The 21,473-nt window shown below is 43.0% G+C and overlaps 1 protein-coding gene across 3 annotated transcripts in view; it reads right to left on the bottom strand.

Moving 5' to 3' along the window:
* GAB3 (GRB2 associated binding protein 3) overlaps window positions 1–11,801 on the bottom strand; it is a 70,517-nt gene extending 58,716 nt beyond the window's left edge. For 2 of the 3 annotated variants that reach the window (XR_014229396.1, XM_082323399.1), the window contains exon 1: window positions 11,443–11,801. Coding sequence is in view for 2 of the 3 variants with exons in the window: in XM_082323399.1 (XP_082179525.1) it covers window positions 11,443–11,514 (72 nt within the window). In the remaining variant the exon portion in view is untranslated. The remainder of the gene's footprint in view (window positions 1–11,442) is intronic. The other variant, XM_082323400.1, reaches the window with a different exon arrangement.
* Window positions 11,802–21,473: the final 9,672 nt, after the last annotated feature.

The raw sequence follows: 21,473 nt of genomic DNA, 5'->3' as shown, positions 1-21,473 counted from the left end.
TCCAGTTTGACTGCACACCTGCCCAATTCCAGTAGCTTGTTAAAGCCCATATCTACTTGGCCTTTCTGTCCATTGTGGGTATATTTTATTTTGGAAGGGAAAAGTTTCCTGCTTGATGGTATAGACTTAGTTGCGCTACATCGCCATCCTTACTTGCCACTGTTACTGTATCCATAGGGTCATATGCCTTTTCTTGTCAGTCCCAGCAAGGAACCATGAAGATCCTGCCCTGAACTGGCACCATGAACTAGATCTGGAATGATTCTGCATGACCATGTTTCCACTCAGAGCGGGTACCTTGACCACAGCAACCCTAGGTGCAAGTCAGAAGTGACCAGCTGCCCTGCAACAAAATGATCCTAGGCCTTATGACCATTAATAGTACAAGGTCTTGTATCTGAGTGCTTTCCTCTGCTCCTTATCTTTTATTCCTACGCATAGATGGCACATAAAATGGTTGCTTTCTTAAAAAAAAAAAAATCTCTGAACTAAAATCTACAACGATATGCTCATATAGAGATCCCAGTTCCATTTCCAAATCCAGTAAACCCGAGGAACGAGTCAAACTGAAACCTGCTTGTGGGTGCACAGTAAGTTCTGAGCATATGAGAATCAGGGCCACCGCTGCTGAAATCTTCACATAGCTCAGGTTGCTAAACTACATGCAAATCATTTGCTTGGAAATGTTCCTGAGACATATCACTGGGGTGCATCTCTATGACTATCCCTCTCCATCACTGTATTCTGGAAAGGACTGCACAGCTACCGCTTTGTGCAAGCTCGCTCTGGCTCTTCGCCTCCCGAACGTGTATCGCCCGCTCTCGAATGGCAAGTTTCACTGAAGCATCTCCGAACTCATGACAAGGTAAGTGCCACGGTGAGGGGAGTCCTTAGGGATTTAAAGCAGCAGTGTAAAGATATTTAATCTTCACCTAGCTAACTATAGCTTATCTGAAACCTGGCCATGTCTGCCATCTTCTGCCTCGACATAATTTCATTCAGTTTTAACAGTCAAGCTGTTCGCCCCAACAAAGAGCACAGGCAAAAGTCATTGCAGCCTACTTGGAATACTCTAATGGGTAAACAGCTTTAATTTACCAGCCAGCAAACCAAGTTTCCTTATAAAGTTTAGAAGATCATTTCAAGCACAAAGGACCTGGAAATATAATGAAAGACAAATAGGTCCTTTAGGAGGATAACATAACAGAACTGCAGAGGGTATAATTCATCCTCCTTTCCATTTAGCAATGCTGCTGCTGATGGTTAAAACTGGGCAATTTGCTGAGCATGGGCAACAAAGCCCTGCAAAGGACAGGCTGTAGGTTGCACTTCTCCCGGCTGGAGATTTCTGTGTAGAAAGTGCCTGGTAAAATCTTATTCACTCTGAAGACAGCTAAATCATAATAATTGCTCTTTAGGGTCTGAGATAAATGCAGTCTCTGGCAAGAGTAAAGGATTTGACAGAGCCCAAACGAGGGTTTGAACTCCACAGGGGACAAAAAAGCCTCTAACACCCTCTCCTTCAATCTGAGGCTGAATACTGGTTGTGCTAGAGAACAAGAAATGTCTCCAATTGCAGCAGCAGCAAACTCCTAATGTGAGTAAATAAACAGCCCTGATGGATCCTAAACTAGTCGTTCATTTTCTGACACAGAACCTCAGACATTCTGCGGACATGTCTCGAGGTCTAAGGCACTAGGGCTTGGCTTGTGGCTGAAAATCAGGAAAGTTTCATATCAAACCAGCTATTCACATCCATCACGTTAGGAAATACTCCTAGCCATTCAAATTCCAGCCCTCCATTCAAGGAGTGTTAACAAATAAAAAGAAAATTTTAAAAACCCTGCAATTTAGGAACAAGAATAACTGTACTTAGCATCACTGGCTCTTGTTGTACCCTCTAATTTAATCCTTCTCTATAAGTTTTATGGTAAATGTGGGATTTTCTGGAATGCCTCAGATCCAAAGGTCTCTTGGGTAGGGGGCACATTTACATTGTTTCTTTGTAGGAAAGTAACAGATTTGTGGAACTACAAAAATACCACAAAGAAATCTCTACGGGATTGCATGCACTGAACTGGTTTAGGTTATGGCTGTGGGCTTCTTCCCTAATACACAAAGAAATTAGATGCCTCGTATTGTGTCACATTAATAATCTGTTTACAAGTAAACATATATATTTAAAGAGAAGATTTTCCAGATTAATTACAAATCTGCTAAATTAACTCGCACATGAGCAAGCTTGGTCCGCGTTTCTGTGTCCCACCTCCTGCTAGCGGGAAGGTCTGACAGCTCACAGCTGCTCTGCTGTGGGCCCAGGGCTGCGATGCTCACACGAGAGCCGTGGGGCCAAGGGCAAGGCAGGACCGGAGCAGCGGGGTGCTGTGCACGCCCGCAGCGACGCCCGCAAGGGGCCGGGAGGGGGCTGTGGCTAGGGGAGCACAGCCCAGAGCATCCAGCATCTGCGGTAGCAGTTTGGAAATAAAGTCAGAGGCCGCTGCCTGCAAGTAAGGAGGCTGCAGTGCTCGTTCCTAGGAGAAGGGCTGCTTCTGCTCCGACTGACACGGGTGGAGGGAGGACTGGGCTCTCATCCTCACATTAGCAGCTTGCAGTTCCCACCATTTACTGAATCAGCCGCTGGAGCTTAAACGAGAGCTCGTTGTGCCGAGGTCTGTACATGAGGAGCATTTGCAGGCAGCAGAGGAGGGATAAAAATGACCCTGCTGTACAAACGAGGCACTCATGCACATTGACAAGCCGGGCTCACAGCGATGTTTAGGCAGCTGGAGGTGCAAGCAGGTGCCCAGGGCTACTCGCACAAGAGCCTAAGCACGTTTTTGTATATCTGGTCCTTGGTAACCTGCCAGACTATCCCAAAAAGGACAATGGACTCAAATTTCCTGTTTCTGGCTTCACAGGAGCACATTTTCTCCAAGTTTGTTCCCTCTGTCAGATTTTCCCTTCTGAGCACACCTTTGCAGAGTGAATTTTCAACAGTTCCCATGCCCTGTGATACCTCGAAGCTATTGAATTAGTAAGTGTGTGAGGTGCCACGGCTTTATCAGTTTCCCTTGCAAATTTGATCTTGCAAAAAAAAACAAAGCCAAAAGACTTAGCAGAACTCCCGAAGTGTCAATTTTTAGTACTCTCGCATGTCCAGAAATTCTGTTCTAATTTCCTCCTAAGTAGTCTGGGGCTAATGAGACTGAAAAGAATGATAGCAAGGAAAGAAATAATTATATATTCTCTTTTTTCTCAACATGTCCCAAATGTCACCTCTGACCTGGCTTTCTATTTCTGGCATGGACTGAACTCCCTCTATTTATTTAGCAGCCTACACACCATTACAGTAACATAGCAACAGTACTTTCAGTTGTGAATATGAAAAAAAGAAAAGAACCTATTTTTCATAAGAAAACTGTTAAAGCATTGCAGTCTAGTAACACTTCAATAAATGCTTCTATTTTTCCCTTTACAAGCCAGTATTATTAGGTTTCCAGTCTGCAAAGCCAATGCAGAGGGATGCACAGGGGGAACCAAAGCAGCGTCACCGTCACGAAGCCTGTTCTTCCTATGGCAGTCAGGCTGTCCCCTAACCTTTTTGTTTGTTTGTCTTAGTGATGTTTCAGCTTGAATATTTCTCAGGCTCAGCACAGACGAAAGCGGGAGTTTGGGGAGGATACTGAAATAATGATGGGATTTATCTGGTGGTTTTCCCTCACTTCACAAAAACAGTTCACCATTATTTTATAATCCATTGCTCAAGGGTGATATGACGCTCAGAGTTATCTATCTGTCAAAAAGGAACATTTTAAAAAGTGGAAAGTGAAGTTGAAACAGTAACAGTCCCCTTTTCAGCTGACAGTCCAAATCCCACTGTTTTACAAGGAAAGTTAGCCACTGAAGACCATTAAAAACAGCCCTGGAGTCAGAGGAGTACCCAGTGAAAACATTTTGCAAATCCTATTTCAGTGGGAGCAACGTGCCTAAGTATCTCAAAAAAGCAATTCCCTGAGCTATGTAAGTGCTTCTTATTTTTAAACCTAAGGCCTCAATGAGATCTCAATCATTTTCTTAGGATGCGTTCAAAATGTTGAACTTATTAAAAATAAAACTTCTTAAGCTTGCAAAGCTCCACTATAAATATTAGTAAACAATACGGATGTAGTAGCTGGAATTGCAGTGAGCACTTCATGAAGCAGTGTATGACTTCGTGAAACTGTTTCTTCACTGCTACTGTAAACTCAGCTGGCATCTCTTCAGATGCTCTTTCTCATCTCATAGTGATTTGATCAGCACACAGTCACCTCTGAATGCCGGTGGCTTTTCTGTGGAATAGGCAACAGATCTTGGAAGCGCAGCTTTACAGCAGGCATACACGTTCGGCTTTCCCAGCGTTTATAAACTCAATACTTCTGTAAACTTAGTGGCTTTACTGCACAATTTGTAAGGTCTGCAAGTAAAACATGGTTCACGCTTGTTCCGAACTATTGGCTTCTCCTTGGCACGACCAGCTCATGTCAGCTTGAAAAAAATGGCTTCACAACTGTGAAATCCTTGAACTTCTACAAACAGTTTCCAAGTCTGGTATGTAAAAACAGATTGTTCACAAACTCTGCGCTCTGCTGAGATTCCAACAGTTGCAAATTTAGACAGGGTCCCATTATGGCCATTATTCTGTCCAACAGAAATATTGATACATAAGCCATGGTCCTCGAGACTTGGGAGTCACAGGATGAATAATATTTGTCACTAACAGGGCTCACAGAAACTATTGCCATTTCAAAAGCGTTGTCAAAAACGAGTCAAAAACTTGCAGATGACAATCTAAGTTCCATTTAAATTAACACCTTCATTTAAGTAATTTTCAATTCATACTAATAATGACATTTCACTGCCTTTCTGTAAAATGCTCTATGGGAAAGGATACTGAATAACTGAAATGTGCCGTTCAAGGCTTCTGGGGAAAGCTACAAAGCAGTTTTGACTGCGGGGGTCAGGTGGGGTTTCTGGCATCGCAAGGGAAGGGAATAACAAAATCTCTAAGAGCAGTTGTCTCATTCTAACAATTACAAAGCTACAAGTGAGTTAGCCTCAGAAAGGGAGTATTTTCCTGCCATGAAGACTAGACATCAGTTTTGGTTTATTTTTAACAAATACCAAATTGCAGCCGATTTTAAAACTGAGTTTTGCATGGCTATATGTTTGTTGTGTTTTTTTTTTTTTTTTTTTTCTGATGCAACACAACCTGAAACAAGTCAAGATATTATTGTAAAGCAGAAAAAATAAAAAGTTGAAGTATTGCATTTTATTCAACAATTAAGTGAGAAAGAGGAAAATCTATTTTATCTGGCTGGATGTAATGTTTTGACATGCAAATTTCATTTCAAAGATGGCATTTTTTCCTTGTCTTATCACATTACTAATTCATTTCCAACTCAAATGAAAAGGACAAGAAAGCAAATAAAATGACTGTTTCTCTGCTGAGTAACATTATAGGAGTAAACTTGTCCCTTTCCCTAAAAACCTATCAAATTGGCATAATACACGTTCATAGCATATTAATGCCTTATTGGTAGAAGTAATGTGTTTATCCATATTATAGTTTTCATGCTACAACCAAGAGTTCACCAAAGTACTACTTGTAATGCTTTTTCCTCTAAGACATGTTTGATTGCATCACTAGTTTAATTACCACTCAAGTTAACATTTCCTTCTGTATTTCAAACTAGCATGTTTTTTTTTAAGTCTCTATTTTTGAATGCAAAGACCTGATAACTTGCAGGTTTCTGTTTTGAATAGAAAGCAATAGCTGGACATTCTTGTGCACTGAAAACATGTAGTCAAAGATTAAACTGGGGCTTCAGGGCTATGACGGCTCCACCCAAATAAATAGTCCAAGGGAAATTATTCTGCTTAACATTCTGATACACAGGTTGCCAAGAACAGCAATGTTTTTTAGAAATTATTTTTTTCTTAGAAGTCAGCCTATCTCATTAAACACTGCATTTAAACTACCAAAACATGGTTAAAATGGAAGAAAATGGTCTAGAATAAACACCGCACTTAACCTACCAAAACAAGGTTAAGTGGTGGAAAATGGTCTGATTTGCACTTAGCTAATTACAAATGTTTAACTCCAGTGATGGAAACTCCTCCCTAAAATAAATTTTCTGCTGTTATTTTACCAGTGAGATCAATTGGTTCAGGATTTCACAGAGAAGGGAACATGCAGTCTGCAGCACAGGAGTTTCTGTATGAAAGTCTTCATTTTCTCACTATTGAGCTCTTCCTTAACATACAAACCAGACAGAATATATGCTGGATTTTACGATAAAGTAACAGCAAGAAAAACGTAGGTACAAAACTTACAACTAGAACCAGCTAAAAGACTCTGTCAACTTTCTCCATCACACGGGACCCCTATTCCTACCCAGCCTCTAAACTAGAGTTACAAAACCTGCACAAATTTGTTAAATAAGCTCAGTTATTTCAATGAGAGTTCAGGATGCTGATTCCAGCAGGGTATGAAAGGTGGCCGTAACTCTCTATTCAGAGGGGACAGAGCTCAAGAGGTGAGCCTTCGTAGGAAGCATTTGGAAATAAAAGGGCTTATGGACAAAAATTAAGTTCAGATTTCTCTTTGATAGTTATTTTTCAGAAACTTCCCCCAAATCCCAAACCAGCAGAGAAGTACTTGACCTCACACAGCACTTGGGGATTTCTTTTAGGCGAGGGTGGCAGTGTCCTCTGCTGACACCAGCCCAATGCTATATCAGAGAGCAGACGCTCTATATCCCACCCACCCTTAGCAGAGCTGTGGGACTCTTGTTCCTATTACTTGAGCACACTCTTCCATAATTCTACTTTACTTTTTCTTCTTAGTGGCCAGTAACTTCCCATTTGGTCTCCTGATAAATACCAGAACTTCAGCTAAAAATGGAGAAGTCGTCTAGATTCTCTTATCTTGTAAAACCCTAGCAACGGTGTGCTGTGGTCGAGTTTGGCAGATCCCAACAGTCAGAGACGTCCGTCTGCAGCTACTTGCTGCTGTGGCCTTCTGACAGCACTCACTACCCCTCGCCCAGAGACAGCGGGAACGGACACTGCTTTACTAGCTTTTTGCATCTGGTACATTAATGTACACCTCTGTTTGTCCTCCCAGACCAGACACTCCAAGAAGAAGTGTGGTAAGAAGTGCAAGGCTAAATTTTCTAACACGGGGTCCATTTTGGACTCTTGTTCTAGAGATGCTGACAAGGAATTTTGATTTTCAATAATGTTTGAAGAAACCAGTCACTCAAGTACAGTGGGAAACTTTCTTTTTTTTGAGCAAGTGGTCTTCCCTCATCAATTTGTATAGTACTGAAGGTTAAAAATAGCTCTTCAGCTGGGGTACAGCTGTGCAGCATTGACTTAAATGGAGCTGCACTGACTCACAACAAGCAAGCATCTGTATATAGCCCTTTACTATTGCAAACCACGTAACTTAACGCTAACAGTAAGTAAATACTGGCGTGGCATTCACCCGCGCTGGCGGGCAGGCTGGCTACTACCGCTGCTGCTCCTCACAGGTGTGACAAACTACAGGACAGCGGTTTGAGGACAGGTTGAAATCAGCTGCCTGTTAAAAATCCTATCTCCTTCTCCTTATCAGCACATGAACAATGTGTCTTTTCAGTGGCACTAGTCTCTTATTCCATTAGACATCCTCTGTGCCTTCTTCCATGTCTTTTTTCCCCTCATAGTGACTTTTTGCACTGGCTGTAGTAATTCCTTTGTTTTCTAGGCCATGAAACCATTCTCTCCCCTCTCCAATAAACAGAAAATAAATATTACCAGTCAGTGAGCCATTTTCCATATGAAAAGTATCAAAAAGACGGCTGTTCAAGGCTGACATTACAGAATTGGGATACGTGAACAACATCACCCGGAGCTTTCTGAATTTTTACATTTTTTTTAACAAACATAAACACTCTTTTCCATTGCGGCTCTGAATGCCTTATTGAAATCCCTGGTTGGATGTATTCAGCACTAATATAAGGCACTGCGAAACCCATCAGACCTGGAGCAGATTCTCCCATGACATCTAATTTCCTACAGAGGCTGGTACTCATGATCCACTAATATCAATACCAAAAATCTCCAGTGGGGCCAGGTTTTCCTCCCCTGGGGCTGAGTGTCAAGCTCTGCCTGAAACTTAGCATTTTTGGTTTAGAGGATGATGGACTTCACCTCCACCACCACCACTTCCTAGTTTTTGGTAGCAGCTTCTTCCTCTCTCGCCCCTGCCCCATGCCCAGCTCTGCCACAGCTTTGGGGTTCCCCGGCACCCCTCAGACCCACACAGCCCCGACCGGTGGGAAAAGCTGGAACCAAGTGGGGAAATGAGAGCAGCACAGCTTTCAGGTCACACTTAGGGGACAAAGAACTGCAACACACACCAAATGCTCTCCCGGGAGACTCCTTGCACAACTGCCTCTTTAGGTAGGCTGACGTGGTGGATTCATGGTTCAAGTATCAGAGGGAAAAGCATTGTACATGCTACTAAGCCGCTATTAGAGTATTTGCCTGCTGAAGTGAAGCTCCCCGTGCTTTCTAATGAATTCTCTGCATTTAGCATTAAGCTCTCTGTTTTTACAGAAAGTTACACTTGGGTAATTAATCTCATGTTCGTTTCCTGCACATGTAAGAGAGCAGCCTTTGTTAGGGAATGATAAGACACTTCTAAGAATAGTGCTACTAAGAGCATCAGCTTTGTAAGACATTACAGGAAAAATATAGACTCTTAACACCTGCTTTTCGCTTTTCAAACTTTTGAAAATAGCGTTCTGCTTACCTAGAGCCAAATTCTGACTTGTTTATGCATAGCCAACCTAATTGCTTTCATCAGAGAGCAAGCATAAATTAAGGTATACTTTGGTCTTTAGGCTCCAATCTCGCAAAGATGTATTTGTTTAATTTTATAAATGCTGTAAATATTCTCAGTGGCTTCAGTGGGACTATCTGCAGTTCCCAGACTCACAACCTGAATTCATCACCTTGTCTGGTCTCTTAACTACAGATTCCACTGAAATTAATTGGATTTTATTAGTGATTGTAATAGATTGAGGATTAAGAATTTATCCGTGTGTAAAACACGAGACCCTCAGGCCAGACCTTACAAAGGCCGGATGCTGAACTCGGGAAAATGTAAACTGGGAGACAGCCCCGTGAGAGCAACCGAGTCGCTCCAGTGTAAGAGAGGTCCCAAGGAGCAGCGGACCAAACCCGCACTGGAAGCCCCCTGGAAGCTTCAGCTCAGACCATGGGTTTCGCCAGCTGAACACAAAGCGGGGTGTAAAGCTTGGGAATTTCTGTATGTTGTCAGTTCAGAACCAGAGCCAACACCATTCTCGTGGAAGCGGTTGACACTTGACACCTACTGAAGTCAGTTTAAACAGTCATTGTTTTAAAGCTTGTGTTGTTTTTAAGCAGTCACTGTGGTTCAGCCTGAGCTATCCGCCACCCCAGTGCAAGATGCACAAGCTACCATGCTGGTGAAACTATGTAAAAAGTGGGGAAAAAAATAGTTTACAGCGGGTAGGAGACAATTTCCACTTGGTTTGTAGCATCCACTGTGTAACCAGTCGCACGAGAAAGGACATTAATCTTTGCTGTACTTACAGCAGATTTCTTTCTGCTTTATTATGGACAAAGGAGTAGTTTATCCTCCTAACTAGAAAACAAAGCCTAATCTGCAAAGATCTGGCTAATCTAGTGGCTGACGTTTGAAGAATAACATAGACCCAATTTCCCTAGGTTTTGTAGTGCAAAATCTGAGCAGAGCAGACTGCAACTAGTCTTGTGAGCTGATCAGAGCCCCTGTTGTGACTATTATCTTGGCTGTATAATGGGGGCTTTCAAATCGCAGCTTTATCACATTGTTTTCTCTACTTTGCCCTTTTATGAATATTGAGTCATCAAAAATAGCTTCACTGACAGAGTTACTAATGATACCAGCTGGGTGAATCAGTGGCTGTTACATTGTCTAGTGCCTGCTATACAGTGCTATTAGTACACTCGTTACAAAATATAACAAAAATTAGATACCCATATTTTATTTGCAGCTCCCTTGAGACACATCATAGTGGTTATTTTAGAACTGGAAAATGCTAACTGAACAAAGCAAATATTCAGCCATGTCAATGCAACACTGTGATCTAAAAGAATAAACTCTGGCTTAGAATAAGTTAAAAGTAAATTCTAACATCAGTAAATTGTCCTTTCTCCTAGTTTTTAGTGCAAAGGAAAAAGACACTACCAAATGATATCTACCACATTCTTCACGAGACAGTTATTCCTCATATTACTAGAGAAAGCTAACATCAGCAGTCCAGAAAAAATGCTGATAACCAGAAGTGAATACGACAAATGATGTAAGCTGTGTATATGGCTCGGGAGTGTGACAGACCCATATGGTGGCATCCTCCTCGTACAGCGCAGTGCTCTGGGGTAAGTTAGGTTAGAAGTGCGTGACTCAAACGAGTATTACCGATTCCAAAAGTGTAACAACAGTAACAACATGCCTGATGAAGAACCATCACAAATGAGTATGCAAAACGGCCCACGATGGGCTTACATTTTTAATGCTGTCCCAAGCAATTTTTTAAGGGTCATTTCTTTCTCCCCGGAGTGCCTTCCTCGCAGCCCTGCAATGATACAGTTTCCTATGTTTGCAACACACACCCTTTTTTTTTTTTTTTTTTTTTTTTCAGAAAAACAGGCAGGCAGATACAGAACGAAACAAGGGGCCCCCTTTACACATAATGCAGTTGCAGCTCTCCATGCATGCAGTGCTCGCTTCTCCTCGCCAGCCCCCTTCACCTTCCAGCTATCAGGAACTTTACAGCATGGCATCTTCTAGCACCTCCTTATCACAGACAAAAAGTAAAGCTTTCTGCTAGCAACGGCATCTGGCGTATTAAATTGGTAAATAAAACTATTGCAGATGTTGCCTTTAGCAAGTGTCATAGGAATTACAGAGCATCTTAACAAAGCAGAGCCTTAGAATTTAAAGCATTAGTGGTTGTTTTTTTTTTTTCGGGAGGTTCTTGCCCTTCCCTGGAAAAGTGACATCTGAAATTCTGTTACAACAATTCTGTTAGTTACGGCAACATTAACTGAAACCGAAATGTGGTTTTTAAGCTAAGATATGTTGCATAACAACTGAAGTATTATAATCTTACGAGCCGGGAAAGGTTAATTCCAAAGGGCACAAGAATATCGGTGAAAACTAAAACACTCCATAAGCGCATGGACTTGTAAATCTTTTTGTTTTGGTCCGAGGCGAAGCCGAAGCAGGCGAGACATTTCAAGGGAAGAGTAAGACACCGAGCACATGCCGAAATCCGTTTAGCGAGAAAAAAAAAAAAAAAATATCGGCAGAGCCTCTGCACTTACGTATCTCTTGAGTTTCTTCTCGGGGGGTGATTTAATGAGCCATCCAGTGCAAACCACGTCCCCTGAGCTCATCTTCCCCCCCCGGCGCGGAGCGGCGACGCGGGAGCCAGGGTGCGGGCTGCGTGTGCGTGTGTGCCTGCGTGTGCCCGTGCCTGTGTGCGGGTGTGCGTGTGTGTGTGTATTGTTCCCAGCCAATTTGAAACCAGCAGTAATCAGCTTCCTTCAGCTGTGCTCTGATACTGCTCCAGCCCGAGGAGGAAGTCATGACATTGATCACTGACACGGCCAGCCCTCCCTCCGCCGCAAACACAATGCAACACACCGAGCACGTGACGGGCGGCCGGGGCTCGCCGCCACGCAGCCCGCGGCTGCGGCACCGCCGCGGCTCCGCGCCCCGCGGACGCGGGCAGCCGCCGCCCCGGGGAGCGGGGTACGAGCGAGCGCGGCGGCCGAGCTCCGGCAGCCCCGGGGGGAGCGGAGGCTGCGGCGGTGCCCGCGGCGGGGCCGGCCGCCGCGGCCGGAGGAGGGCTTCGGCCTGCCCGCACCGCCGCGGCCGCTTCAGCCGCGCCCGCCCGCTCCGCCGCCGCCAAACTCCTTCGGCTTGCGGACTTAAAGGCTTTTGCAGCGCCATTTGGTCCCCTGTATGAATTTACCACGAATAAACGGGATTTGTCTGGTCGCATCGCTGCCGACTTTTTAGAAACAGCCTCTTTCAGAAGTGACTTCAGGGAGACAGGTTGCCGTTCCACTGTCACCGCTAAGATACATGACCGCCGAGCGCGTAACATTGCTGATGTCCTTGAGTTAGTGCCTCTCTCCGGGATGGGAAACTCCTGGCTTTTCAAGGACAGGGCAGCTTGTGCTCACTTTTAAGAAGTTGCTTGTAACTTTGACTTAGATTTAAAGTGGACGCAGTGATTCCTCACTGGGTTTTAGGAGCCTCTAATTTCCGAAGAGTCCCCTCCGCCTCTGCCTAGGCACAGCACCGGCGGTGGAGCCCGACTCTGCCAGGTGTGGTCAGCGGCGTCAGGCCTGGCTGAGGAGTTCAACGTTTTCACGGAATTTTTCACAGCTCTTCGGCAGGGCAGGCTGACAACAGCTTGCAGCGTCACTGCTGGACTCTGACAAACTGGAAACCATCCTTGTTTTTTTTCAAGATTTTAAGCAAAAACGTTGTAGCAATATGTATTTATCGTATTTAATACAATATGTACTATAAATGGTGTATAATATATATGTACATTTACATAGCCATCTAAATAAATCTGTATAAACTCATAGCATCCCTGTTGCTAGTGCTTTCCTTTATCACTGGTCTTAAAAGAATCTTAGAATAAATGAAAACTGCCATGAAGAAACTACAAACAATTTATTTCAAATGTGCTCTGACTTCTCTAGACAGGTTTTTGTTTCAGCGTAAGTGACTTTCATGCAGCCTTGTAATATTATTTAATTCCCAACCTGACATTCTACTACCACCTTCACTCAGCTCCGTATATCCCTTATCCACAGTGATGTTTTAACAACTTCACATGTTTAATAGCAGGTTTGTGAACAAGGCTTTGCAACACTTCTCCTTGGAGAGATGCATCCAGCCATGGAACTTATTTGGGGAAGGAAAGTCACACTTTCCTTCCACATGTGACTTGGCTGTGTCACACTGACAGATTTGGTAGCCTTAAACCTGAAGGCTTTAAAACATTAGTCTGCCAAAATACAATGAATTGTGATATACTTCATGTGTTACCCCTGCAGTGTCATAACAATACCCATTTTTTACTGCACCTGTAGTCCCCATCTCTTTAGCCACTTGTCCCTGCCCTTCTGCCCTCTCCTCCATTACACAGGCACGTTATATTTGTGTGGCTACAGGATGAATTGAATCAGAAAACTGACTGTTTGGAAAAGAATGAGTCGGAAAAAAAAAGAGATTATTTTCCAGCTGGATCAGGACTAGTTTCCTGACCAGATAAATGCTGTGGCCTACTACACACTCGTACCTGACCAACGGAGGGGGTGATGCAGGGGCAGTAATAAGAAATCAGCAGTTGCTTAAATTGGCACTTCTGCCCAAAAAACGCCTGCTGAGTGGTAGCCATGGTGACAGGGAGGGGTACATCGATTCTGTTCCCTGCTCGCTGTGTCCCTCATCTGTCAGACCGCTCCTGTCCTCACTGCTGGAACGGCTCACTTGCTTGTGAAGCACCTGCTGAAATACATGCACGTTGCAGCTCAGCGTATTCAGAATAAATAAAATCTGTGCCAGTTTACTTATGGTGCCAGTAGCCTGAGGGGAAAGACAGGAAGCCAGAAATCATAATTAAGCAGAGCATGTGGGGGTTAACATGTTTGTTATGAAAGCTGCTGTGCCTTCTTGCTATTTGTGCTCCAAACATTAAAAGAGCAAATAAAGTTATTTTCTTACTCTAATGATTTTCATTGTGCCGATAATGTGTCACTCAAGTATGTGTTTGACAATAGCAGGCTTAAAAATGAATGGTATTTAGCCCTGATGGAAGAAGTGGGATTTCACTTTTGTCCTGCTCCATGCACAAATTTTTCAACCACTTTTAAATTATAAAATTCTTTGCTTAAGTCCTTCATTATGATGGTGAATGACAGGGTCTTTGTTTTAAAAATCTTGCAGTTGAAGACATAGGTAGAGAGTGAGCTGAAGCTGGAAACAGAATCAAAAGTAAAGGGAAAGAAGAGCAAAGAAAAATTAATTTTGGCTGAACATTTCTGCGAAACCCTTGGGGTGTTCTATTTTAGTTCCAGCTTTTGCATTTATCCATTAGCATTTAGTTTCGGACTTCAAGTATGTTTTGAATATATATGCTGAAATCACTGGCAAAACCCAATTTAAAAAGTTTAAAAACAAAAATTATTTTGTAAATATTATTGCAACGCCAAAAGGTTTTGGAAGTGTAGAATTACATATGTTCACTTAGGTTTATTTGCCTCACTTTTTAAGCTTTTATTTTATACATATCACATAGTTACCTTGAAGGAGATCAGGTTTTGCTTGGTAACAATAACATCAGCCAGTGGTGCCTGCCTCTCCAAATCTGCTGTAGGCAGAGTTACAGGGATGTTCTCAAAAATGACTGACCACTGAAAAAACCCAAACCAAAATGACTCGCAGTTAGGATAAAATTCTCTTTCTTTCTATATGAGATCAGAGCCAGTCTTAGCAAATCTTCAAAGCCTGACAAGAGAGAGTTTTTTCTTGATGTGACACTTCCTAGAATAAAGTCATAAGCTGAGAAGCCTTCACAGATATGAACTGTAGACATGATTACAGAGAAAGTAAAAATAAATAAAATGTAAAACATAAAATTGAAACCCCAGAAGGTAAAATCATTCTCTATTCTACGCAAATTGTACAGGTCACTCATGTTCTGATACGTCTCAATCCAACTTCAGGAATCTGTCTTTATTTGGATCATGTCGGAGTGTTTGTCCTCACCAGACTAACCTCATGTGTGCCATTAGCAAAGCTCAGAGTAGGCGTGAGCAATTTGACCCTGAATGTCTGTGCAATTCACATCAGCCAGATACCTAAAAGGAATTCTCTGCTCATCATGAAAGTACTGGTCTGCTCCCCTCCTTTCCTAACTTAGGCTAATGATCTTTCAGAGAAAAACTACACTTGACTACTAATAAAACAGAAAAGAACAAATTGGCTAATTGCATTTGATGGGAAATTCCTTCATGACCCTACAGGCAACTGATTTAAAGAAGTAAGTGTGCTGTTTAAGCTTGCCCATTTCCATGTTGCAGAGCAACTGGTGGTGTTATTACTGATATTGAGAGCAGTGAAAGTCCTTGCTCCCCTGTGAACAGAAGAATAATTGGGATGGAGAGGATGGGAAGAATCCAGAGGATTTATTTTGTTCACAAATTTGTAGGTATCAAAGCAGGAAGAGACACTGGAGTTATCTAGACTGACATTTCCACAAGCATATATTTTTCCCAGAATCTAGCCCCACATTTAATTTACAAAACCCTGCAGGGGTTGTGAAGGTTGAGGTGCATGCAAGAGACAGCCACAGCCCTGGGAGAACAGCCCTTTTCTCTCATCTAGTGACTGATCCCTGTTTACATATGGAGCTCGCACCACACTTACTCAGCAAAATGCTAACATGCCTCTGCAGCATTCCCACAGCAAGCAGAAAAGCCCAGTATCACAAAAAGACATGACACAGTATATATGTTCCAGCTGTTCCTGACAGTTACCACTCTACTCCCCCCTGCAGACAAACATTTCACTCTCTTTCCATTCACAAGGACAAATTCAGCAAAGTCACAGGGGATAATTCAACCCCTGCTCTTCCTTTCAGTAGCCTGTCCTCACAACACAAATCAGGTCTAATAGAGGAAAGCGCGCAGATCATCAGAGCACCATCATTTGGTGTTGCTTAAACACTTAACGACAAAAATTGGAGCCTGACCACTGGCACAGAACGATGCCGAACCTGTCTGCACTACACTGAGGAATATATTCTGCCTGAACCCTGCTGCGCACGCGGTCACCCCCAGGCTCTCAGCGGCAGCGGGACCCAACGGTCAGATACCTGCTTTCGAAGCAGAAGCCATTGTGAAAATAAAAAAAGAAAACAAGACAGTTGAACGTTGCTGTGGTTTTGCTCCAGGAAGTATATGAACTATGTAAGCTGCATGTGGGTACGGCCTTTATTGTTATGGACAGGGCAGAATCTAATTTTACCAAAAGCTCTCATGACACATAGGGAGAACTCTGTCAATCCCTTTCAGAAAACAGACCAACGCCCTCTGGCACTAATCTCCTTCGGGCAAGAGCAGCAGACATCCAGCATCTCATAGGAAAGTCTCCCGTTCAGGAAAGTAACTGGTGGAAGAGCCGGCGTTCTACTGAATAGCGTATTTATTTGCAAATGTACAGCTGCCTTTTTCTAAAGTGGGGGTGGTAACAAACAGAGCCCCACTTTGGGAGAAACCTCTGGTCTGGCACTTTTGCCAGAAGACAGGTTTCTCTCTTCTCTGTCATCCATGGTAGCACACAATAAAAATTGCCCTTTTGCTAGATTTCAGCTTCTGTTTGCAGACTAGCAAAAAATCTTATGATGTCTACGTAGCCAGTCAAGCAAGTCATGGCTGTTACTCTCTACATATGCATCAGTGCCAACCCTTTTCTGAGGATTTCCTTGTGGGGTGATTTTATCAATGGTCCCTCAAGGTCAGCCAATAATCCTTGTGGCTGAGGGAGGAGATACGGGACTAGAGAAGATGGCTTTTTTAAAGAGCCAAAATTTATTTTCTAATTGTCTTAATTACTTTTAGAAGCTAAGAAAAATCTATTTCCTTTTTCATATATAACAATGATGAATACTACTCAGCCCACATATGAGAGGGTCTACTGAGTAACTTTATATGGCAATTTGGAGGAATTTACCTGCGCACAGTGGATGGATTCTGGTGATATGAGACAGTCACATCTGTAACAGCCAGAAATCCAAAATAATCTATTTGACATTGAGATTATGACATGCCTCTTCCAGATCAGAAATAGCAAATTATTATTAAATTTTAATTTTAATCTCCTGAAAACAAGGATTTGCTGAATCCTGTTTACTCCAAACTATCCGGAGCAGCCTGAAGTTTGGATGTGAAGCTTAAAGAAAGGTCTCAGGAAGGCCTGCAGAAACAGATGGAAAAAAAAGTCTGTACTTTTATGTTTAAGAGAAAAAAATCTACCTAGCTATTTTCAGACTCACAAATGTAGAAGGCTCGTCATGAAGTGCAGGATGGGTCTCGGCTTCCCTAAGATATTCTTGCTGAGACCAGAGGACACTCCAGAGCGATGAGGAAATTAACACAGGAAAATTAACGCGGGACACTGTCTGCCTCTGTTCTCTATATTGCCCCAAAATGTGTTACTGAGAGTTATAGGAGCCCTACCTCTCACACTGTGATTTGTGAGAAATTTTCATGCAGACGGCAAAACAGTGGGTGAAACAGAAACCCTCCCCTTCTAGGTAACTGAAGGAAAAAAGAAATACTACTTCATTTAATTATGATTGAGTAGAGGGTATTACATCAAACAGACCAGATTTCTGAACTACATGTGTAAAAGGTTGCACTGTGTGAAGAATGTAAATGCAGGAAAGGAAGAATTGTTTTGATGGCAGCTGTGTGTTTAAGGCTGTTACAAAAAAGGAAGAATCATTACAGGATGAGGAAGAAAGAAGGCCCAGGCAGTCAGGGGAGCAAAACAGCAAAAAAATGGGGGAGCGAGGGGAGAGGCAGAAACAGATTCTATGTGCACTAGGATAAACCAAAACTAGCCACTCTAGTTTAACAGATCCTTCAGCAGAAATGGATAGTACTCTGGAAAATATAACAGGTTCAGTCTAGTTTTCCACAGTGAATGAATGTTGGGAAGTAAAAATGGATAAAAAGGATGGGATTAAAAGTATTTTCACATCAGGATAAAGCCTGTGGCAACTGAAGTGATGGCTTTTGGCTTATGCAATGCATCTGCCATGTTTGCAAGGCTAACGGAGGCAGCACTTTACAGCATCCTTCTGCACATTTCCTGTATTTAAAGGAAATCCTGGTGCATGCTCAAACCTTTGAACAAGAACTGTTACATTTACAAATAGTCTGTGATCAGCTTAGGGATAACAGTGTGAAATCAAACCCACAGAAACAGGCTTTTGCTTAAGAAAGAGATAATTTATTTTGGGCAGAGAATTTGTGAAGAGAGGATTTGTGAAGAAAGAATTTCAACCATCATTAAAGAGAGTTAAAGGCTATACTGCACTGGCCTGCTTGCTGGATACCCACAAATATTCAAAATTTCGTAAGATTCTGTCTCTGTTATGGGCAGGTTATTTACAGGTTTTCAATATTGCAAAACTACTGCATAGGTTAGGGGAGAAAAGGATGCCATTGCAGTAAGCAGCAAAGTATTCTTCAGATTTATTTCAGTTGGAAAAACCTCTTTTGACAGCTTTTGCTTTGATCTAAAATCACTTTTAAAATGCCTTTCACTTTCAACAAAACTACTCTCTTCCTGTCAGGGGCTCTTCTGACACAACACTTCACGTTTTGGCAAAGCCGTAGCTTATTACATCAGGAATTATTGTATGACCTCCAAAGGAGTCCCTGATCACTATTCAATCTGCATGACATCATTGCTTGTAGGTGGGCAAAACCTGGAGTTAATGACAGAATACACAATTGTAACATTGTTTATTAAAGTCTGGTTTATGGTAGCTTAAACTGATACAAATTAGCGTGGCTGCAATCCCACCCTCCATCTTGCCATGTATCTGTTTCGCTGCTGCCTTGGCACTGGCCCTTGTGTGTGTGGGCAGTTGAGTTGTTTTGCTGTGCTGATCTGAGAAAAAACTGGTAACTCTCTTTGCTGGGCTCAATTTTGGCTTTTTAGAACCTTGAACTAACCCACCGCTCCCCTGCAGAAACACCAGTAACAGTGCAAGGGGTCAGGAACACAGAAACATGGTGTGGGGGGAAGGAGCCGCTAGGTTTAAGTTCGAAGTTGCAAAGGACTAAAGGTATCCATATAGGCAATTAAGGTATCTTTGCAATAAGTTCCTGATGAGGTTCAGTAAATTAACACATTCTAATGTGATCGCATAAACCTGGCTCATCACATCCATGAAGAGATGACAGTCTTCTCACTTTCGTAATTTACCAAACTGTGAAAGTTTCTGGCTCTCCCACTGAGAAAATGAATACACAGCCAAAAAAAAGTGGATACCAAGTGAAAAAAGGTTTAGCAAAAAACCTGTGTGGTTGGGAAATACAGCCATATTAGAAGCCTTTGCAGTATTGCAGTACAGCTAACACCTGGAATTAAAATGCAATATTGCAAACAATATGGGAAAAACCAATGAGTATCTGTACAGCTATCAGCTCTTTGAACCAGATACAAAGGATACATTAGCTATTTTGTTATAGTTTCCAATGCTGAATTAGGTCTTGTATTTGCAAACCCTATTGGCAACTCCAGAGACTGTTGAGTAAAATGAAAACTCAATACAGAAACTTGATGCACGAATATGAAGCCTGCACCACAAAAAAAAAAAAAAAAAAAAAAAAATCCTCTTTCTATAAGAATATTTAATGTCAAGCCTCTTAGAGTACGTTGCTGGGATGGGCTTGTGCCCGTAACCGAGGCAGAATCAGGTAATCACTTGTTGGTTGTAGCCATGAGCTGCGTCATGCAGGGGCTGGACTGCTCTTACCCGCTCAACGGCCACAAAGCTCTGCAGCAAGGGACATCCTTGGAAATGACATCTTCCGCAAAACCTGGGTTACAAATGAGCGACACATAAACCAAGAGGTGATTTTAGAAGTAGTTTCTATATTGTAAGCTCTAGAGGAGGAGGCCTAGGTTTCTTTCTAACCCTATGAGGAAGGAAAAAATCTGGAACCCTAAAGTGGATAAATCTTGGGAGGGAACCTATAAAATAAGGATCTGAATGAAACAGGGCTACACAGGTAAGTGCAAGAATGCACAGAATCGTGGCGCTGGACATAACCAAAGTTACTTGTAAGGACATAACCACTGACGTATGAACGGAGGTGGCATTTCTGAATTCTCAGCAACGGAAGACGTAATAATGGAAACCGGCAGAGACAGTTTCTCTGCCAAACAAGCCACTCCAACCAGGCAGCAGGCTTCACAGAAACAACAGTCATTTCTTCACTGAAAGAAGTCCCTCTTAGGAGATGTGGAAAACAGCTTCTCCGTACAATGTTCTCCTTTAGCTTAGGCCAAATGAGGGAGCAGGCAAATGCTTAAGACAACTTAAATAATAGGAGGCACATATTAAACCACAGGCCATAAGCAAAACTGATCAAGAAATGTGTGGCAGAAGGTTTTCACCTTGTGAGTTGACTTGAGAACCAAGAGACAGAGATAGTGGTGGTAGATGGAGTTTGATTATATGCCAGGGTGTGAACTTAGTCCGGGTTTACTCACATCCCAGCAGCCGGCTGTTGCTGGAAGGGAGGCCTCGCTCTTCTTCCTGCCCCTAGCTATGAACTCCTCCCATTGCTTTCCTTCTATCACTTCTGGCATTTTTATGACCATATAGCAAGTCTGTTTAGAGCATTAAAGCAGTAGGAAAATTATAAAAGACGGGAATTAGTTTTCTGCTGGGTCAGCCTTGCTGGTATTGTTCACCTTGCGTTAAGATGAATGGCATTTCTTTCTTGCACAGGCTGTGTTGTAAACTACATTTTGGAAGAGATGTAAGAGGCAGAAACACCATGAAACAAGACAAAGAAGATACAAGGAAACCCCTGACACGTTCATAGGACCCTGCATGACACCAGAAAAAGCCTAGGGAGAGCTGTTTGAGAGCGGTACTGTCTGGAAGATGCTTGAAATACAAGGAAAATATTGCCTATTTTCTGCTGTGTTAAGAGATGTATGATTTTGCTAGCATCCTGAGTGCACTAATAGGCCTTAATAATCCTGGCCAGCGTCACCTGGGGCCTTTACTCACACTCCCTGCCCATAGGTCCAGGAGCCCCATTTGGGCTCAGCCCTGGACCTTCAGTCCCTGCCTGAGTTGTGCTGTAGAAGGACTGGTGTTCAGCTCAGCTTAATATTGGACCTGCCTGCTGATCACTAGACTGTGCCTGATCCTGGTTGCCCTCACCAGATGTGATTCTGACCTGTGGATTGCCTTGACCTCGAATCTGCTTTGTTACCAGAAACTCACTTGATGATCTGGACCGTCGGTGGAGCCTGGCTACCATTTCTAGACCTGCCCTCCTCGCTCAGGTGCTGTGGGGCTGGACAGTAGCTGGTGAGGCCCCTGCCCTGTGGCCATGCTACTGTGTTTGTCTCCCTGTCCTTCAGGGAGCAGCTGGTCCTTGCTGTGCCCTGGGAGTCAGCTCAGACATGCCCTGAAGGCCCAGGGCTGAGCTTAGCGGGGGCTCCTCGCCCCCACGGGCAGGGAGGGTGGCCAGGGCCCTGAACACTTGGTTCCTCAGCCCTGTCACTGATG

The sequence above is a fragment of the Platalea leucorodia genome (genome assembly GCF_965183815.1).
Source record: "Platalea leucorodia genome assembly, chromosome: 10".
NCBI classification, from domain to species: domain Eukaryota; kingdom Metazoa; phylum Chordata; class Aves; order Pelecaniformes; family Threskiornithidae; genus Platalea; species Platalea leucorodia.
The sequence above is the reverse complement of the archived record's forward strand: the minus strand, read 5'-3'. Positions and strand labels throughout refer to the sequence as shown.